Here is a 21,982-nt window from a genome sequence, read left to right on the forward strand (position 1 = left end):
AATGTGTGAACCACTGTGCCTGGAAAGAAGTCAGCCTTTTTTTTTTTTAAATAATTTTAGGAAAAGTAAAGACAGGTTCTCGCTCTGTCACCCAGGCTGGAGTACAGTGGTGTGATCTTAGCTCACTGCAACCTCTGCCCCCGCCCCCTTCAACCCACCCCGGCTCAAGTGATCCTCCCACCTCAGCCTCCTGAGTAGCTGAGACCACAGGCATGCACCACCATGCCTGGATCTTTCTTTTTTTTTTTTGTATTTTTAATAGAGGCAGGATCTTGCCGTGTTGCCCAGGCTGGTCTTGAACTCCTGAGCTCAAGCAATCTGCCCGCCTTGGCCTCCCAAAGTACTGGGATTACAGATGTGAGTACTGTACCCAGACAGAAGTCAGCTTAAAAAAAAAAAAATTCATTCAACATCATATCAAAAATCTTTTCACGTAATATTTGTAAGCCTTATTTTAAAAGCTATGGAGGCATATAAACATTTTTTCAGGGTCAGACATTTAGATTATTTCATTTTTTAATGCTATTTTAAAAAGAAAATGCTGCTACAAATACATTTTTGTATAAAGCTTTTTATGTGATTAGGGTTGTTTTATAGGGTAGATTCTCAGTGTAGCATTACCAGGACCCAGGGAATATTTTTAAGGCTTTTAAGGCTTGAACATCCTATACTGAAAGCAAGGAAGTCCCTAAAGAATGATACAGACATGTCACAAAGACACAAAAGTCAGTTTGAAGAAACTCCCACTGGCCAAATCTGGGACAATTTGAACATGGAAATAATGATGATAAGGATTAGAACTTATTGAATAAAACAAGAAGACATGAGTCTACACTGATATAAGTAGAGGGATAGAGAAGGGCGAATTCTTCTGCAAAATTGCTTTTCAAAAGACTTATACCAATTTATAAATCCACCGTTAAAAATGTGCACTCTTTAAACATATCAGAGCTGAGCATGGTGGTGCCCACCTGTAGGCCCAGCTACTTAGGAGGCAGGAGGACAGCTTGAGCCCAGGAATTTGATACCAGTCTGGGCAATGTAATGAGACCCTGTCTCTAAAAATAAAAAAATTAAAAAAAATACTTCGAGAATATGTGAATGTATTATGATGTCCATTGATGATTCTAGCTAGAATTATTACTGTGATGGTAGACAAATGGAGATTTTCTAACCTGATCATCCCTTCTACATTTGTTAGTTGGCTTTCTACTGTAATGAAAAGCTATTCCTTCCCCCTTGACCTTCTATTTATATTGGTGTAGACTCGTTGTTTCTTTTATTCAATAAGCTCTAATCTTTACCATCATTGTTTCCATACTCAAATTGTCTCAGACTTGGCCAGTGAGAGTTTCTTCAGACTGGCTTTTGTGTCCTTCTGACATGTCCAAATCATTCTTTGGAGACTTTCTTACTTTTAGTATATCAGGATGTTCAAGACTTACCTTATCCTTTCCCTGACCCAACCCAGAGTGACCCATTTTTCTGAGGAGCCCTGGTTCCTTTTAGTGGAGATCGATACTGCAGACCAAGATCTGGGCTCTGGATGTGCTCCTTGCTACTGCAGTGTCATTGCTTCCAAGGTCTTGTCAGATGACAGAGCTGGGGAATTAAAATAATATGTATATAATATGGATGTGTATATGTACACACATACACACATATACACACCTATATAATATTCATTTCTACATATCTATCAATATGTATTAAAACTCATGAATTTACACTGATATCTCCAATTGCAATCCAACACCTCTGACTTCTTTTTTTTTCATTTTAATTTTTTAAAGTTCAGGGGTATGTGTGCAGGTTTATTATATAGTTTATATATATAAACTTGTGTCATGGGGTTTTGTTTTACAGATTATTTTATTACCCAGGTATTAAGCCCTCATACCCATTAGTTATTTTTCCTGATCCTCCTCCTCCTCCTGCCCTCTATCTTCCCATAGGCCCCAGTGTGTGTTGTTCCTCTCTATGTGTCCATGTGTTTATCATTATTTAGCTCCCACTTGTAAGTGAGAACATGCAGTATTTGGTTTTCTTTTTTTTTTTTTTTTTTTTTTTTTTTTTTTTTTTGAGACGGAGTCTCGCTCTGTCGCCTGGGCTGGAGTGCAGTGGCCAGATCTCAGCTCACTACAAGCTCCGCCTCCTGGGTTCACGCCATTCTCCTGCCTCAGCCTCCCGAGTAGCTGGGACTACAGGCGCCCGCCGCCGCGCCCGGCTAGTTTTTTGTATTTTTTTAGTAGAGACGGGGTTTCACCGAGTTAGCCAGTATGGTCTCGATCTCCTGACCTCGTGATCCGCCCGTCTCGGCCTCCCAAAGTGCTGGGATTACAGGCTTGAGCCACCGCGCCCGGCAGTATTTGGTTTTCTGTTTCTGCATTAGTTTGCTAAAGATACCGGCCTCCAGGTTCATCCATGTTCCTACAGGGGACGTGATCTCGTTCTTTTTTATGGCTGCATAGTATTCCATGGTGTATATGTACCACATTTCTTTATCTACTCATTTAGGTTGGGCATTTAGGTTGATTCTATGTGTTTGCTATTGTAAAGAGTGCTGCAATGAACATATGTGCAACAACTTTGATTTCAACTTAGCATTCTATCTTTTGCCATATTTCATGCAAAACCTAACTCCCTTTTCCTTAAAAATATTTCATTTATTCACTCAATCCTAGAATGTACAAGAAGTTTCAGAATAGTAATCCATGCCTCTGTAAAATAAGACTTTAAATTTTGTTTAGATTTTGTTGTTGTTGGGGCCAGTGCAGTAGCTCATGCCTGTAACATCTCAGCACTTTGGGAGGCCAAGGTGGGTGGATCACCTGATATAAGGAGTTTGACACCTGGCCAACATGGTGAAACCCTGTCTCCATTAAAAATACAAAAATTAGCAGGGGGAGTGGTGGCGCATTCCTGTAATCCCAGCTCATCGGAAGGCTGAGGCAGGAGAATCACTTGAACCTGGGAGACGGAGGTTGCAGTGAGCCGAGATTGCACCCCAGCACTCCAGCCTGGATGACAGAGCAAGACTCTGTCTCAAAAAAAAAAAAAAAAAAAAAAAAGATTTTGTTATTTTTAACATGAAGGCATATTGTACAAATACTATGATCAAAAATTACTTGGGTTAGTTCATTTTTTTCCTCTCTGTTCCGTGGGTTATTTTATTCATTTAAAATAAAAGTACTATTTATTTACTTCTGTTTTTCTATTCAAGTTTTAGGATTTTCCTGTCTTGTTGATTTTAATTTTCTTTTCTTGAGTATGTGAAACATTAACACGTTTCCAAAAATTGAATCTATACAGAAAAGGTGTATTCAGATAAGTTTTTTCTTTTTTTTTAATAATTAAAATTTATTGTGTGTGCATACATAGTATGTGTATATATTTACGGGGTACGTAGATATTTTGGTAGAGGCATGCGATGTATAATAATTACATAATGGAAAATTGAGTATCCATCCCCTCAAGCATTTATCCTTTGTGTTACAAGCAATCTAATTATACTCTTTTAGTTATTTTCAAATGTACAATTAAATTATTATTGACTATAGTCCCCCTGTTGTACTATGAAACACTGGATTTTATTCATTCTATTTGTTTTTGGTACCCATTAACTGTCCCCACCACTCCCCAACTCCACACCTTTCCCAGCCTCTGGTAACCATCCTTCTGTTCTCTATCTTCACGAGTTCAATTATTTTGATTTTTAGATCCCACAGATAAGTAGGAACATGTGATATTTGTCTTTCTGTGCCTGGCTTATTTCACTTAACGTAATGACCTCCAGTTCCATCCATGGTGTTGCAAATGACAATCTCATTCTTTTTTTATGGCTGAAGTAATACTCCATTGTATATAAGTACCACATTTTCTTTATCCATTTATCTGTTGATGGATGCTTAGCTTCCAAATCTAAGCCATTGTGAACAGTACTGCAACAAGCATGGAAACACAGATATCTCTTTGATATACCAATTTCCTTTCTTTTGGATTAAGATTGCATTAAGATTGCTGGGTCATATGTTAACTCTATTTTTAATTTTTTGAGGAACTTCCACACTGTTCTCCATAGTGGTTGTATTAATTTACATTCCTACCAATAGTGTACAAGGGTTCCCTTTTTTCCACATCCTTGCCAACATTTGTTATTGCCTGTCTTTTGGATAAAAGCCATTTTAACTGGGGTGAGATGGTATCTCATTGTAGTTTTGATTTGTGTTTCTCTGATGGTCAGTGATGTTGAGCACTTTTTCATATGCCTGTTTGCCATTTAATGTCTTTTTTTGAGATATGTCTACTCAAATCTTTTGCCCATTTCTGTCAGATTATTAGATAATTTCCTATAGAGTTATTTGAACCCCTTATATATTCTAGTTATTAATCCCTTATCAGATGCATAGTTTGCAAATATTTTCCCTCATTCTGTGGGTTATCCCTTCACTTTGTTGAATTTTTGCTTTGCTCTGCAGAAGCTTTTTTACTTGATGTGATCTAATTTGTCTATTTTTGCTTTGGTTGTCTGTGCTTATGGGTATTACTCAAGAATGTTTTGTCCAGGTCAATGTTCTGGAGAGTTTCCTCAATGTTTTCTTGTAGTAGTTTGATAGTTTGAGGTCTTAGAGTTAAGTCTTTAATCCATTTGGATTTGATTTTTGTATAAGGCAAGATATAGGTATCAAGTTTCATTCTTCTGCATATGAATGTTCAGTTTTCCAGCACCATTTATTGAAGAGATTGTATTTTCCCCAATGTATGTTCTTGGCACCCTTTTCAAAAACGAGTTTACAGTAGGTGTGTGGGTTTGTTTCTGGGTTCTCTATTCTGTTCCATTGGGCCTGTATGTCTGTTTTTATGCCAGTACGATTGTGTTTTGGTGACTATAGTTCTGTAGGATAATTTGAAGTCAGATGATGTGATTCCTTCAGTTTTGTTCTTTTTGCTTTGGTTATTCTAGGTCTTTTGTAGTTTCACATAAATTTTAGGATTGTTTTATCTATTTCTGTGAAAAATGTCATTGGACATTTTGATATGAACTGCATTGGATTTGTAGATTGCTTTGGGTAGTATGGAGATTTTCACAACATAGATTATTTCAATCTTTGAACATGGAATATCTTTCCATTTTTTGATATCCTCTTCAGTTTCTTTCATCTGTGTTTTATAGTTTTCATTATAGAGATCTTAACTTCTTTGGTTAATTCCTATGTATTTAATTTTATTTGTGGCTATTGTAAATGGGATTAATTTTTAAATTTCTTTTTTCAGATTGCTTTATTGTTGGCATATAGAAATGCTGCTGATTTTTGTATGTTGATTTTGTATCCTGCAAATTTACCAAATTTATCAGTTCTAATAGTTTTTTTGTATGTGGAGTCTTTAGGTTTTTCCCAAATACAAGATCATATCATCTGCAAACAAGGATAGTTTGACTTCTTCCATTACAGTTTGGATGCCCTTTATATCTTTTTCTTGTCTGATTGATCTAGCTAGGACTTCCAGTATTACATTGAATAACAGTGGTGATAGTGGACATCCTTGTTGTGTTCCAGATCTAAGAGGAAAGATTTTCAGTTTTTCCCATTCAGTATGATATTAGCTGTGGGTCTGTCGTATATGCCTTTTATTATATCAAGGTATGTTCCTTCTATACCCATTTTTTGAGGGTTTTTTATCATGAAGGGATGTTGAATTTTTTCAAATGCTTTTTCAGCATCAATTGAAATGATCATATGGTTTTTGTTCTTCATTCTGTTGATATGATATATCATATTGATTTGTGTATTTTGACCCATCCTTGTACCACAGGGATAAATCCCAGTTGGCCATGATGTATGATCTTTTTAATGTATTGTTGAACTCAGTTTGCTATTATTTTGTTGAGTATTTTTGCATTGATATCCACCAGAGCTATTGCCTTGTACTTTTCTTTTTTTTGATGTGACTTTGTCTGGTTTTGGTATCAGGGTAGTACGAGTCTTTTCAAATGAGTTTGGAAGTATTCCTTCCTCCTTTAGTTTTTGGAATAGTTTGAGTAGGATTTGCATTAGTTTTTCTTTAAAGGTTTGGTAGAATTTAGCAGTGAAGCCACTGGGTCCTGGGCATTTTTTTGCTGGGAGACTTTTTATTATGGCCTTGATCTCATTACTTGTTATTGGTCTGTTCAGGTTTTGGATTTCTTCCGAGTTCAATCTTGGTAGTTTGTATGTGTCTAGGAATTTGTCCATTTCTTGTAGATTTTCCAATTTATTGGCATATAGTTGCTCATAGTAGCCATTAATGATCCATTGAATTTCTGCAGTACCAGTTGTAATGTCTCCTTTTTCATCTCTGATTTCATTTATTTGGGTTTTCTCTCTTTGTCTCTTAGTGTGGCTAAAGGTTTGTCAATTTTGTTTAACTTCAGAAAACCAACTTTTTGTTTCATTGATCTTTTATATTGTTTTCTTCATTTCATATTCACTTATTTCTGCTCTGATCTTTATTTTTTCGTTTCTTCTACTAATTTTGGATTTAGTTTGCTCTTGCTTTTCTAGTTAAGATGCACTATTAGGTTATTGAGATTTTTCTTCTTTTTTTGATACAGACAGTTATAACTATACATTTCCCTCTTAGTACTGCATTTGGTATGTTGTTTCCATTATCACTTGTTTCAAGAAATGTTTCAATTTCCTTCTTAATTTTTTCATTGACCTACTGGTTATTCGGGAGCATACTGTTTCATTTCCATGTGTTTGTATAGTTTCCAAAATTCCTCTTATTATCAATTTGTAGTTTTATTCCATTGTGGTCAGAGAAGATGCTTACTATTATTTCTATTTTATGAATTTTTTTTTTTTTTTTTTGAGACAAAGTCTTGTTCTGTTGCCCAGGCTGGAGTGCAGTGGCACTATGTCAGCTCACTGCAACCTTCACCTTCCAGGTTCAAGCAATTCTTGTGCCTCAGCCTCCCAAGTAGCTGGAATTACAGGCGCATGCCACCACACCCAGCTAATTTTTGTATTTTTAGTAGGGATGGGGTTTCACCATGTTGGCCAGGCTAGTCTTGAACTCCCAACCTCAAGTGATCCGCCCACCTTGGCTTCCCAAAGTGCTGGGATTACTGGCATGAGCCACCATGCTCAGCAGAATGTTTTAAGACTTGTTTTGTGGCCTAGCATATTGTCTATTTGTCTATTTATTTATTTATTTTTGAGACAGAGCCTCAATCTGTTGCTCAGGCCAGAGTGCAGTGGGGCGATCTTGGCTCACTGCAACCTCTGCCTCCTGGGTTCAAGTGATTCTCTTGTCTCAGCCTCCTGAGTAGCTGGGATTAAAGATGTGTGTTACAACGCTCGGCTAATTTTTGTATCTTTTTAGTAGAGATGGAGTTTACCATATTGGTCAGGCTGGTGTTGAACTCCTGACTTCAAGTGATCCACCCACTTCGGCCTTCCAAAGTGCTAGGATTACAGGTGTGAGCCACCGTGCCTGGCCCATATTGTCTATCTTTGAGAATGATCCATGTGCTAAGGAGAAAAATGTGTACTCTATAGCTATTGGATGAAATGTTTGTTAAATATCTATTAGATCCATTTGATCTATAGTGTAGATTATGTCCAATGTTACTTTGTTGATTTTCTGTCTGGGAGTTCTGTCTAATGCTGAAAGTGGGGTGTTGAAATCTTCAGCTGTTATTGCATTGAGGCCTGTCTTTGTCTTTAGGTCTAATAATATTTGCTTAATATATCTGGATGTTCTAGTGTTGGGTGCATATCTGTTTATAATCATTATATCTTCTTGCTCAATGGACCCATTTATCATTTTCTTTGTCTCTTCTTAGTTTTTGTCTTGACCTCTGTTTTGTCTGATGTAAGTACTGCTCCTGCTACTCCTGCTGTTTTTTGGTTTCCATTGGCAGGGAATATCTGTTTCCATCTCTTTATTTTCAGTCTGTATATCTTTATAGGTGAAGTGTGTTTCTTTTAGGCAACAGATCATTGGGTCTTGTTTTTTCATCTATTCAGACACTCTATGTCTTGATCGAAAAATTTAGTTGATTTACTTTCGAAGTTATTATTACTGATAAGTAGGGACTTACTCCTGCCATTTCGTTATTTTTCTGGTTGTTTTGCTGTCTTCTTTTTCTTCCTTCCTGTCTTCCTTTCCGTGAAGCTGATTTTCTCTGGTGGCATGCTCTAATCTCTTGCTTTTTTTGTATGTGTATCAATTGTATGTTTTTAGATTTGAGATTACCATGAGGCCTGCAAATAATATTTTATAACCCATTATTTTAAATTGATGACAACACTGATTGCATAAACAACCATGCAAAAAGAAAATAAATACTTTACACTTTCACTTCATCCCCCGCTTTTTAACTTTTCGTTGTTACTATTTTTTTTTTTTTTTTTTTTGAGACAGAGTTTCACTCTTGTTGCCCAGGCTGGAGTGCAATGGCGAGACTTCAACTCATCACAACCTCCGCCTCCTGGGTTCAAGCGATTCTCATGCCTCAGCCTCCCAAGTAGCTGGGATTACAGGCATGCACCACCATGCCCAGCTAATTTTGTATTTATAGTAGAGACAGGATTTCTCCATGTTGGTCAGGCTGGTCTCAAACTCCCAACCGCAGGTGATCTGCCCACCTGAGCCTCCCAAAGTGCTGGGATTACGGGCATCAGCCACCGCGCCTGGCCTCATGTTACTTTGGTTTTTTTTTATTGTTATTGTTGAGATGGAGTTTTGCTCTTGTTACCCAGACTGGAGTGTAATGGCGCAATCTCAGCCCACCACAACCTCTGCCTCCTGGGTTCAAGCGATTCTCCTGCCTCAGCCTCCCGAGTAGCTGGGATTACAGGCATGTGCCACCATGTCCAGCTAATTTTTTGTATTTTTAATAGAGATGGGGTTTCTCCATGTTGGTCAGGCTGGTCTCGAACTCCCAACCTCAAGTGATCTGCCTGCCTCGGCCTCCCAAAGTGCTGGGATTACAGGCCTGAGCCACCGCTCCCGACCGTACTTTTTATATCTTATTTTATTGCCTGTCTTGAAAAGTTGTAGTTATTATTTTATTTATTTTTAGTTATTTTTGATTGGTTCCTTGTTTGGCCTTTCTACTTAAGTCAAGAGAAGTTTATATACAGCAATTACAGTGTGATATTATTCTGTGTTTTTCTGTGTGCTTACTGTTACCAGTGAGTTTTGTACCTTCAGATGATTTCTTTGTTCTCATTAATATCCTTTTCTTTCAGATTGAAGAACTACCTTTCACATTTCTTATAGGACAGGTCTGGTGTTGATGCAATCCCTCAGTTTTTGTTTATCTGAGAAGGTCTTTATTTCTCCTTCATGCTTAAAGGATATTTTCAGTCAATATACTATTCTAGGGTAAAAAAAATTTTTTTCCTGTCAGTGCTGCAAATATTTCATACCAGTCTCTCTTGGCCTGTAAGGTTTCCACTGAAAAATCTGCCACCTGAGACAGAGTCTTGCTCTTTTACCCCGGTTGGAATGCAGTGGTGTGATCTTGGCTCACTGCAACTTCTGCCTCTCAGGTTCAAGTGATTCTTGTGGTTTAGGCTCCCGAGCAGCTGGAATTACAGCTGTGTGCCACCACCTCTGGCTAATTTTTATATTTTTAGGTGAGATGAGGTTTTTCCATGTTGGCCAGACTGGTCTTGAAATCCTGGTCTCAAGTGATCTGCCCACCTCTGCCTCCCAAAGTGCTGAGATTACAGGTGCGAGCCACTACGCCTGGCCAGGATTCTTTCTTTGTACTTGACCTTCGGTAGTTTGATTATTAAATGCCTTGAGGTAGTCTGACGTGAGTTAAATCTGCTTGGTGTTCTATATTTTTGTACTTGAATGTTGAAATATTTCTGATAGTATTCCTTTGAATAAACTGTCTACCCTTATCTCTTTCTCTGCCTCCTCTTTAAGGCCAATAAAACTCCTATATTTGCCCTTTTGAGGCTATTTTCTAGATCTTGTAAGCATGCTTTCATTGTTTTTCATTCTCTTTCCTTTGCGTCCTCTGTATTTTCAAATAGCCTGTCTTCAAGCTCAGTAATTCTTTCTTCTGCTTGATCAGTTCTGCTATTAAGAGACTCTGATGCATTCGTCAGCATGTCCATTCCATTTTTTAGCTCTAGAATTTCTGCTTGATTCTTTCTAATTATTTTGATCTCTTTGTTAAATTTATCTGATAGAATTCTGAATTCCTTCTCTGTGTTATCTTGAATTTCTTTGAGTTTCCTCAACACAGCTATTTTGAATTCTGTATCTGAAAGGTCATATATCTCTGGTTCTCCAGGATTGGAACCTGATACCTTATTTAATTCATTTGGTTAGGTCATGTTTTCCTGGGTGGTGGTGATGTGTGTAGATGTTTGTTGGTGTCGGAGCATTGAAGAGTTAGAAAGTTATTATAATCTTCATATTCTGGGCTTGTTTGTGCATGTCCTTCTTCAGAAAGCTTTCCAGGTATTCCACGGGACTTGGGCCCAAAGTCCAGTAATTCTGTGATTTTTGCAGACTCTTAAAAGTACCACCTTGGTGGTCTTGGATAAGATCCGGAAGAATTCTCTAGATTACCAGGCAGAGACTCTTGTTCTTTTCCCTTACTTTCTTCCAAACAAATGGTCTCTCTCTGTGTGCTGAGCCACCTGGAACTGGAGGTGTGGTGATGCAAGTACCCTTATGGGCATCACCATGGAACTGTGCTGGGTCAAGCCTGAAGCCAACATGGCACTCGGCCTTGCCCAAGGCCCTTTCCTTCATGGTGGCAAGTTCCCCCAGATCCTGAGTGTGTCCAGAGATGCTGTCTGGAAGCCAGGAAATGGAGTAAAAAACCCTGGCAATTTACCTGATGTTCTATTTTACTGTGGCTAAGCTGGCACTCAAACCACAGTACAAAAGCCTTCCTGCTCTTCACTCCTCTTTCCATAGGCAGAGGACGCTCTCCCTGTGGCCATTACCACCACCACCTCTGGTCCACACGGGGTTCTGCCAGCCACTGCTGATATTTACTGAAAGCCCAAGGGCTTTTCTGTCACCTTGCAGTAAATGCTGCCAGGCCTTTACCCTTCAGGGAAGTGGGCTTCCCTCTGGCCCAAGGCGAGTCCAGAAATGCTGTCCAAGAGCCAAGGCCTGGACTTGGGGACCTCAAAAGCCTGCTTGTTGCTCTACCCTGTTGTGGCCAAACTGGTACCTAGGGTGCAAGACAAAAATCGCCTTTACTTTCCCTCTGCTTTCCTCAAACAGGGGTCTCTCACCATAGCCACTACAGCTGGGAATGTGCTGGGTCACCCCAAAGCCAGCACGTCTCAGAGTCCAAGACCCAGAGCATACTCCCTGGGTCTTGCCGCTGGTTATTCAGGGCCCAAGGGCTCTTTACTCAGCAAGTGATGAAGCCTGCCAGGACTGCTCCCTTAAGGCAGCAGTTTTCCTTTTGGGCCAGGGTATGTGTAGAAATGTCACCTGGGAGTTAGGGCCTGGAATCAGGACCTCACAATTCTGCCTGGTGCCCTATCCTACCATGGCTTAGCTGGTATCCAAGATGTAAAACAAAGCCCTCTTTACTTTTTCCTCTCCTTTCCTCAAGAAAGGAATCACTTTCATAGCCGCAAGCTGTACTGCCTGAGGTTGGGGGAGGGGTAGCACAAGCATCCCCTTAGCCTCACCAGCTGGTATCTCCCCTGGTCACCTGCTACCCTAGTTCACTGTCTCTCAGCCCAGCCTAGCACTAGGAGTTGCCTAGGAATTATAGTCCTTCTTTCCTAGACTGCCTTTCAAGTTTACCTAGGGCCCCAGAGCACTTCAGCCCGCATGGTGAGGCTTGCCAGGAAATTCAGTACCCATTGCTGGCATGGGCGATTCTCCTCTGGCTAGGGCTGGTTCAAATGCTCCTATGCATGGTCACTGGTGGAGCCCAGCACACCTTTATTCTCTGCTGTGACAGGGCAGCACTGAGTTCAATGTAAAGTCCCCTAGTCGCTATGCTCCTTCCCCAGAGGGCACAGACTCTCTGTGCTGCAGGTCTGCTGCAAGGGAGTGGGGGAGAGGTGGCATAGGTGATTCAAGACTGTCTCTTTGGCCCTTCTCAATGTCTTTGTAGGTGATATGAAGTTGAAACCAGGTACTGTGAGTGCTCACCTGATGTTTGTTTCTTGTGCTTTTCTGTGTGCAGACAGCTGTTAAAATTTGGTGTTTCAGTGAGGATTGGGGGGGAATGATAAATTTTATTTCTCTTCCCACGTTCTCTTTGTCTCTTTTACCCAGTTCTCACTCTTTGCCTTTAGTCGTCAATCCCAGAAGAGAATCTCTGAGTTTCTCTTCCTGTTTTTTCTTTTGTTCATATGAGTACATAAATATATATTACTTATTTCCCCTTCCTTCTTACCCCAAAGGCATAATCCTATAGATACTCTTTTATACTTTGCTAACCATAGAATTTTAAAGCTCAATCAGACTTTATTGTTGTAGTTTTGAGATTATTCTTTCCTCATTTTTTTTCTTTTAGACATTAGATCAGCAACAGTTCTTCACAGAGGAAGAACTAAAAGAATATGAAAATATTATTGCTTTACAAGAAAATGAACTTAAGAAGAAGGCAGATGAGCTTCAGAAACAAAAAGAAGAGCTACAACGTCAGCATGATCAACTGGAGGCTCAGAAGCTGGAATATCATCAGGTGGCATTTTGTCAAAAGATTATGGCATTAAAAAAGATTTTAGGTTCTTTGTTAAAAGCCTGTGTTTTTGTAACATATTTCATTGTACTATAGTACACTGCTATTGCTATAGTATTTTAAATTTTAATACTTTAAAACTGTTTTGTGGAATATTAATCTAAATTTTATTTTATATTACTTTATTTTATTTTGAGACAGCCTGTCTCCCAGGCTGGAGTACAGTGCTGTGATCATAGTTCACTGCAGCCTCAAACTCCTGGGCTTAAGTGATCCTCCCACGTCAGCCTCCCCAGTAGCTAGGACTACAGGTGTATGCCAGTGTTCCTGGCTAATGTTAATATATTTTGTAGAGACCAGGTCTCACTATGTTGCTGAGGCTGGTCTCGAACTCCTGGCCTCAAGTGATCCTCCCACCTCGGCCTCTGAAATTGTTGGGACTATAGGCGTGAGCCACTGCACCTGGTCAAATCTAAATCTTATCGTTTGAATATCTTTGTTTTAGAAAACAATTTTCAGTTACTTTGTTGTGCTTTGTCAAAGGTCACACATATGATAGAAAATCAAGTTATACTTTTAACTTTCGTTTTCCATTCACCAGGTCATACAGCAGATGGAACAAAAAAAATTACAACAAGGAATTCCTCCATCAGGGCCAGCTGGAGAATTGAAGTTTGAACCACGTATGTAATTTTGTTTGATTATTTATTTAGGAAAATAAATTATTGTATCAATTGAAGTCCACATTTATTACAAATATAATTTCAAGTCATTAAGGTAGTATGTTATTTTCTGTGTGTTTTTTCTAGTATTAGAGCAATTTAGATTACAGAAAAATGAAAATGCCTCCAAAAGTTTTATGCAGCAGCAGATTTTAAGTGCTGTATCATTTGTATAATTTGATAACCATATTTATGGTAAAATGATTTATTTCAACATTATTTGTAATTCTTTCTAATTATATTAATCTTACCAGAGAACATGTTTTTAAAAATTGTAATCTATAATTAGCTAAGCATATTTTTTAAAACAAGTATATTTGTATATGAAAGAACATTCAGAATAAAGGAAGATACTTTTAAAATAAGAACTTTTTTTTTTTTCCAACAGACATTTAAAGTCTGAAGTCCACCAGAGCTCGGAAGAAAGCTGTTAACTCAACATCTATTTCATCTTTTTAGCTCCCTTCCTTTTTCTCTGCTCAATAAATATTTTAAAAGCATATTTGAAATAAAGGAAGATACTTTTTAAATGAAAACACTTTTTTGGGGACCCAGATATTAAAGGATTGAAGTCTATCAGAACCAGGAAGAAAACAAACTCACTGTCTGCTCTCTGCTCTCACATTCACACGTCTCTTCTATTTTTTTTTTTTTTTTGTTCTCCTTTAGTGATTTAATTAAGTGGCTTTATGCCATAATTTAGTGAAACTATTAGGAGCTATTTAAGTGAGAAAACTCTGCCTCTTGCTTTTAAATTAGATTGCTCTCACTCATAAACGTAGATATTCTTTTATGGGTGCTTATCATTCTTTCTTTCAATAAATATTTCTTTGATATTAACAATTCTGAAAAGGCCATAGTATTTCCCTGTGTTTCCTGGTAACTTTTTTCTACTTTTGGCAACCTCAACTGCTAGAAATTCTTCACCTGAATCATTTTTGCTACCATTTCAGGTCATTTTTCATTCTTTTTTATTTTGCTCTATACTTTATCATTTAAGATTAGGTTCTGTTACATATAACAGAAAAACCAAAGATAACAGTGGTTTAAACTAAATAGGAGTTTTTTTCTTACATAAAAGAAGTCTAGAAGTAGGTGGTGTCCAGGTTCCTATCCTTCTGCTCTGCTATCCTCAGTGCATGATTTTTATCCTCAGGTTACCTCACTCTCACTGTTCAAGTTTGCTCCTGGAGGCAGTGGGGAAAGCAAGAAACTGGACTTTCTCTGCTTGAGTCAGCTTCCCTGAGGCCATTTTCCAGAACCAGTAGCACCTGAACTTATGTCTCGACCAGAACTGGGTCACACTGATGGCCACACCTAGCTGCTAGGGAGGCTGAGAAGTCCATGTGGCAATGTGACCAGCTAAAAGTTGGATTATTTTACTAAGGAAGAAGGGAAGAGGGAATGTTTGGTAGGCAACTTTCAATTTGAACCTCAGCCACCCTTGTTGGCTACCTAAATTTCTGTGTACCATCTTCTTCCGAGATAGAAAACACTCACCCCTCTCTCCCTGAAGAGAAACCACGAGAAATCCAGCCCATTATTGCATATTAGATGAAAGACCATGCTATCTGGAGATAGTCCCCTCCGTCATGTTAGGGTGTGGCTCCTTGTGTTCTGGCCACCTACAAACTGAAAGACAAGTTTTCTGCCCCAAGAGTGCCAGATGCATAATGCAAAGGTGCAAGAAAACTCACTTTGAAGCTTTTTAGAGACAGGGTCTTACTGTGTTGTCTGGTCTAGAGTACAGTGGTACGATCATAGCTTACTGCAGCCTTGAACTCCTGGGCTCAAGTGATCCTTCCACTTCAGTCTCCCTAGTAGCTAGGACTACAGGCACACGCCACGAACGCCTGGCTAAACATTTTTTTTGTAGAGATGAAGTATTGCTATGTTGCTCAGGCTGGTCTTAAACTCCTGGTCTCAAGCAATCTTCTCCCCTCAGCCTCCCAAAGCACTGGGATCACTTGGTGTGAGCCACCATGCCCAGGACCCCTAAAATTGATCTTTTAGAAAAGGGGAGAATTAGAAATAGAGTGGCCACTGATCCATAGCAATTGGAAAATACTGCTTGGCAAAAATAATTAAATCTCTCTGCTGTAGTTCATGAATATATTCCTTGGTTTGCCCATCAGGCAACCCCTGATTCACCTTTCTGAGAGGAATTCCTTTATCTAATGTCCTCAGGGGGCCTTGGTTTTACTTTCTGGGTGGTTTTTATTGTACATTAATTTTCAGACACAGTCTGCATGGGCATTGGAAAGTATATCCTTCTTGGAGGCTGGGCAGCCTTAGCAGTTTATTTCCTATAATTGTGTCTGGGGGCAGGCTTGGGAATTAGAGTACAGATCTGTAACAGTATAGATCTGTTGCAAGCCAGGTTTGGGTTTTTGTTGTTGTTTTGTTCTGTTTCTTGGCCAAGTGGATTCCTAAAAATTTAGTAAGTTTCTGGTCTGTTGTCTTCAGTCATTTCCATGGACAGTTTTAACCAAGGTAAAATACATTGTTTTTAACAAAGAACCTCATCATTTACTTGCTGGCCTCTGTGTGCTCTCCATCCTCTTTGTTCTCACAGGAATGGTACCTCCTTGAGATCCTTTGAAACTGTAGGCTTGCATGGAATGGCAATAGTCTTAATCTGGTCTCTTCCCCTAGGATGGCTCCTATTATTTGGCAGAAAATTCTAAGGGAACGTTCTTGAAAAAGGTTGAGAAAGTTTTAGTAGCTCCCTCAGAGCCTTTACTTATAAATGTTTCACTTTGGAGTACAGTAGTACTTGACTTTTTCAATTCTTCAGGGCTCCAGATTTGGGTCTTGGTCAATTTATATGGTAGACAAAGAGCAATTCTCTCAGCAAAGCTATTTTCCCTTGCATCACTGCAGACGTGTTAACCTTAGTCCAAGTCACATATCTCTTTAGGGCTTTGCTGAAAAGAGGCAAGAAGCAGCCAACACATGCTAGCACTCTGAAGTTCTACCACCTTCGTCTCTGTGGCAGGAAGTCTCAACCTCATCTTGACCTCTGTTGGCAAAAGTCTCACTGCCCAAAGCCCTACCTCCTCAACTAAGCCAACCCCAGATTTAGGGCCTTTGACTTGCTGCGCCTTACTTCTAGCTGCCAAATTCTGTATAGGTCAAGATTCTTGGCTGTAGGCAATGAAATCTTCTTTAGGTATTAAACAGAAGGAATTGGCGAATGAGTATAGATAGGTCACAGAATCGATGGGAGGGCTGAGGAAACAGACCTAGGCTGAGCTTCTAGGAATTATGTCACAAGAGTAGGCTGTTGAAGGAGCTGCCGCTTTTAGAACAATCAAGAAGCTGCCTGCTGGATTAGGAAGCTGCCTGCTAGACTAGGAAGCTGTGAACAGTTGCCAGTTCCAGAGCCACACCACCTCTGCCATTCTTTATGCCAGCAAAAATAGATACATGTCTTCCTGCCTCTGTCCCCATGTTACTTGGTTCTAAGTAAAAGTCTCAAGTGAGTGAATCTGATGGACTGGACCAATCATATCTGAAGCCCTAGCTGCAAGGGAGGTTGGGAAATATAATATTCAACTTTCCTACCTCTGTGTGATAGGAATGCATGTTAAAAGCTACCCTAGGCTGGGCGTGGTGGCTCACGCCTGTAATCCCAACACTTTGGGAAGCCAAGGTGGGTGGATCACCTGAGGTTAGGAGTTCAAGACCAGCCTGGCCAACATGGTGAAACCCCATCTCTACTAAAAATAGAAAAATTAGCTGGATGTGGTGGCACACACCTATAGTCCCAGCTACTCAAGAGGCTAAGGCAGGAGAATTGCTTGAGCCTGCGAGGTGGAGGTTGCAGTGATCTGAGATCACGCCACTACACTCCAGCCTGGGCCACAGAGCAAGACTCTATCTCAGAAAAAAAAAAGAAAAAAAAAAGAAGGCTGCCCTAGCACCTCACAAGTTTACATTGTTTCACATAATAATTTTTAAACTCTTAGTCCTTATTTTATAGATTTTTAGATAATCATTGCATATTCCTCCAAACATACTTAAATAATAGATCCCAAAATTAAATAGCAGTTTAGGAAAGTTATTCTTATATACAGCTTTACAAAACCTACAAAAACCACTCAATGTAGTAATAGTGCTTGCTATGTTTTTTAAAGAAATGGAATAGAATCTCTATTGCTTAAATTATAAGCAATAGAATCTCTATCTATATTGCTTAAATTGTAAGCAATATAGAAAAATGGTTTGGAATATCCTTTTGTTGATGACTACTATCTGTGACATGAAACTGATAAGACATTCTTTTGGGTAAACGTTTAACCACAGTTGGTAAACTGTGGTTAAATCAGGAATTAATAGGAAGAAATAGAGTAATTTCTTGAAATGCTTTTTTGGCTCGAGTAAATGATGGATATTAATGTAGAAATATTTCACAGTTTCCAGCAAACTAATGTAATTTATATTATTCAGAAAAGAATTACTAAGCCTAAAATTATGGATTAAGGAATTATAATTTTTTTGAGTACTGGGCATTTATGAATGAATATTATTATTATTATTTTTTGAGACAGAGTCTTACTCTGTCACCTAGGCTAGAGTGCAGTGGCATGATCTCGGCTCACTGCCACCTGTGCCGCCTGGGTTCAAGCGATTCTCCAGCCTCAGCCTCCCGAGTAGCTGGGATTACAGGCACCTGCCACCGCGCCCAGCTACTTTTTGTATTTTTAGTAGAGACGGGGTTTCACCATATTGGTCAGGCTGGCCTTGAACTCCTGACCTCGTGATCCACCCACCTCGGCCTCCCAAAGTGCTGGGATTACAGGCATAAGCCACCGTGCCTGGCCTATTATTTCTAAGAAAGTTGCAAACAGTATTCTTTTCAGTTCTGTTAGAAAGTATTGGTCTTGTGTTTATACCATTCTTCTTCATATTTCTTTAGTTATTAAATGTCTTTGGTTTAGCTGAGTTAGTGAAATTTATTAGTAATTTGAAGTTTTGTTTCACATATGAATTTTCATGAAGCATGTGCATTTTATAATATACTTAAGTAGAGGCTGAGCATTCCTTATCCACAGTGCTTGGAACCTGAAGTGTTTTGGATTTTGGATTTTTTTTGTGGCTGGAATTACAGGCGTGAGTCACTACACCCAGCTAATTTTTGTATTTTTAGTAGAGTCAGGGTTTCACTATGTTGGCCAGGCTGGTCTCAAACTCCTAACCTCAAGCAATGTGCCTGCCTTGGCCTCCCAAAGTGCTGGGATTACAGGCGTGAGCCACCACGCCCAGCCTGCATTATACTTTTATTGGTTGAGCATCCCAAATCTAAAAATTAGACATCTGAAATGAGCATTTCCTTTGAGCATCATGCTGGCACTCAAAAAGTTTTGGATTTTGGAGCATTTTGGGTTTCAGAATTTTGAATTTGAGAATCTCAAACTGTATATATAATTAAAATTAGATTTTGAAGGATTAGTCTCTAGAATATTTAACTCTTACTAAAGACAACTACAATTTAGAAGTAGTGGTAAAAAAAATACTCTGAGACATAGATACATGTTTTTTATGCCAAGATTTGTTTACAACAGCATTATTTTATGTACGTTGAACAGAATAGTATTACAATAAGATTAAATGCAAATCTTTCTCAGGAAAAATATAAAGAAAATTATAAAATGTTTTTGATAACATGATTTTTTTTTTCTTTTAGAGATGGGGTCTCTCTCTGTCATCCAGGCTGGAGTGCAGTGGTGCCATCATAACTCACTATAGTCTCGAACTTCTGGGCTCAAGCAATCCTCCTGTCTCAGCTTCCTGAATAGCTGGGACTCTAGGTGTGTGCTTCCATGCCCGGCTAATTCTTAAATTTGTTGTAGAGATGGGGTTGCTATGTTGCCCAGGCTGACTTCAAATTCCTGGCCTCAAGCAATCCTTCTGCCTCCGTCCCCTAAGTTGCTGGGATTAGAAACATAAGTCATTATTCCTGGCTGTTAATGTGATTTTTAAGAGAGGGGTTAAAAAAATCTGTTAACTTAGAATAAAGTTTTGACAATCCGGGTTCTGGTTAGTGCGTAAGTTTTCATCTTTGTTTTATAGCTGTGAAGTACAATAAAGAAGAAACTGAAAAAGAGCCAGAGTTAGATGATGAGCTTCATCGTTGTCATGCAGGATTTTTATCCCCTGAAGAACCTGCTAGAGAAGTCCACCTTCACCCTTAACCAATGGTGCCTCAACTTAATACTTTTAAAATTCATTTGTTTCTTTTGGAATTGGGATACTAAGGTGTGTTAAGTAAAATACAATATTTACTTTTTCATTCCTTATGAGTGACAAAATGTCTGCTTTTGAGGTATGGGATTTGAAGGAAATCAGACCTTTCCTTTATTTTTATTTATTTATTTTTTTATTTTTTGACACAGAGTTTCACTCTTGTTGCCCAGGCTAGAGTGCAATGGCTCACTGCAACCTCCACCTCCCAAGTTTCAAGCAATTCTCCTGCCTCAGCCTCCCAAGTAACTGAGATTACAGGTGCCTGCCACCACACCCGGCTAATTTTTTGTATTTTTAGTAGAGATGGGGTTTCACCATGTTGGCTAATCTGGTCTCAAACTCTTGACCCCAAGTGATCTGCCCATTTCAGCCTCCCAAAGTGCTGGGATTACAGGCATGAGCCACTGTGCCCGGCCTTTTCCTTGATTTTTAAAAAGACATAATATCATTAGTAGAATTCTAATCTTTTTCTACCCACTTTTTAATTTATTTTAAAAATGAGTTGTTAGCTATGAATTAGTAACCATTTCTTTAAAAGTCTAAGAACTGAGCCAGAGAAAGCAGCATCAGCAAGTGGTGAAGACACTAAATTGAAAAATGTGCATGTATTGTTTCTAGTACTGCCAACCTGTTTAATGTGACAAAAGCAAATCAAAAGCAATCAAACTTTTGATTTAGTTTTAGAAATTTAGATTTTTTCAAATATTGCTCATAGAATTATGTAGAAAAACAATTATATTTTATGTTTATAGATATATATAATTTTCACAGCAAAGCTTTTAGTTTAGATTTTTTTTTTTTTTTTTTTTTTGAGACGGAGTCTCGCTCTGTAGCCCAGGCTAGAGTGCAGTGGCCGGATCTCAGCTCACTGCAAGCTCCGCCTCCCGGGTTCACGCCATTCTCCGGCCTCAGCCTCCCAAGTAGCTGGGACTACAGGCGCCCGCCACCTCGCCCGGCTATTTTTTGTATTTCTTAGTAGAGACGGGGTTTCACCGTGTTAGCCAGGATGGTCTCGATCTCCTGACCTCGTGATCCGCCCATCTCGGCCTCCCAAAGTGCTGGGATTACAGGCTTGAGCCACCGCGCCCGGCCTCTAGTTTAGATTTTAATTGATGTCAGCCATGCTCTTGATGATCCTGTATGCCATGTAGCAGTTTGTCAGCCGGCCCTTGACAGTGTACTTCTCTTTCTGTGCTCCACCCTCTGGTTACCATGAAAGCTCTGCATGCCTGTGTCAACAAGTTTTGTTTTACTAATTGTTTATAATCAATTGCAGTTAATAGTTTAAGTTTTGCTGGGAAAATTTGCTTACCTCTTTTTATTATTTTATAATTAGTAATATATTTCCCAAGCCTTTCCAGATTTATGAATATATACCTCAGAATTAAAGTGTTACAATATTTATTTTACAATTCTTATAATTTTGGCTACTCCATAGAATTTTTATTTTCATTTTATTTTATTTATTTATTTTTTTGAGACAGAGTCTTGCTCTGTTGCCCAGGCTACAGTGCAGTGGCGTGATCTCAGCTCACTGCAACCTCCGCCTCCCAGGTTCAAGCAATTCTGTCTCAGTCTTCCAAGCAGCTGGGACTACAGGTGCATGCCACCGCACCTGGCTAATTTCACCGTGGTGGCCAGGCTGGTCTTGAACTCCTGACCTCAGGTGATCCACCCACCTCGGTCTCCCAAAGTGTTGAGATCACAGGTGTAAGCCACCATGCCTAGCCTATTTTTATTTTTATTTTTATTTTATTTTATTTTTGAGACGGAGCCTCACTCTGTTGCCCAGGCTGGAGTGCAGTGGCACGATCTTGCCTCACTGCAGTCTCCGCCTCCTGGGTTCAAGTGATTATCCTGCCTCAGTCTCCAGAGTAACTGGGACTCCAGGCATGTGCCACCATGCCCAGCTAATTTTTGTTTTTTCAGTAGAGACAGCGTTTTGCCATGTTGGTCAGGCTGGTCTCGAACTCCTGACCTCAGGTGATCCACCTGCTTCGGCCTCCCAAAGTGCTGGGATTACAGGTGTGAGCCACCGCACCTGGCTAATGGAATTTTTAAATGAGTAATGATTTATTTTCTACATGATTTCAAAGTTATAACTAGTCCAAGTGATTTAACAGTGAGAGAGAAAAAAATAAAATTGCATCTAGTTCTCTTTGCTATCTCCCATGAATCATTGCATTTAACATGTTATTTCTGTTCAATTTTAGTTCATTTTCAATGTGCATTTTTAGTGATATCACAGTATGTGTCATTTAATTAAATCCCTGCCCTTGCTTTAGATTTTCTGTGCATGAGGTATGAGGCACATGTGCAGTCTGTGCCATGTTGT

The 21,982-nt window shown here is 39.2% G+C and overlaps 1 protein-coding gene across 7 annotated transcripts in view; it reads left to right on the forward strand.

Moving 5' to 3' along the window:
- Window positions 1–13,974, forward strand: part of NUCB2 (nucleobindin 2) — a 57,066-nt gene extending 43,092 nt beyond the window's left edge. For 3 of the 7 annotated variants that reach the window (XM_017948576.1, XM_017948578.3, XM_017948577.3), the window contains 3 exons: window positions 12,509–12,679; window positions 13,278–13,359; window positions 13,787–13,974. In XM_017948576.1, coding sequence (XP_017804065.1) covers window positions 12,509–12,679; window positions 13,278–13,359; window positions 13,787–13,794 — 261 coding nt within the window. In that variant the 3' untranslated portion in view covers window positions 13,795–13,974. Of the gene's footprint in view, window positions 1–12,508; window positions 12,680–13,277; window positions 13,756–13,786 lie in introns of those variants that run through there. The other 4 variants (XM_021925996.2, XM_009186488.4, XM_017948579.3 and 1 more) reach the window with 2 other exon arrangements.
- The last annotated feature ends 8,008 nt before the right edge of the window (window positions 13,975–21,982 follow it).

Source organism: Papio anubis, chromosome 12 (genome assembly GCF_008728515.1).
Source record: "Papio anubis isolate 15944 chromosome 12, Panubis1.0, whole genome shotgun sequence".
Lineage (NCBI taxonomy): Eukaryota > Metazoa > Chordata > Mammalia > Primates > Cercopithecidae > Papio > Papio anubis.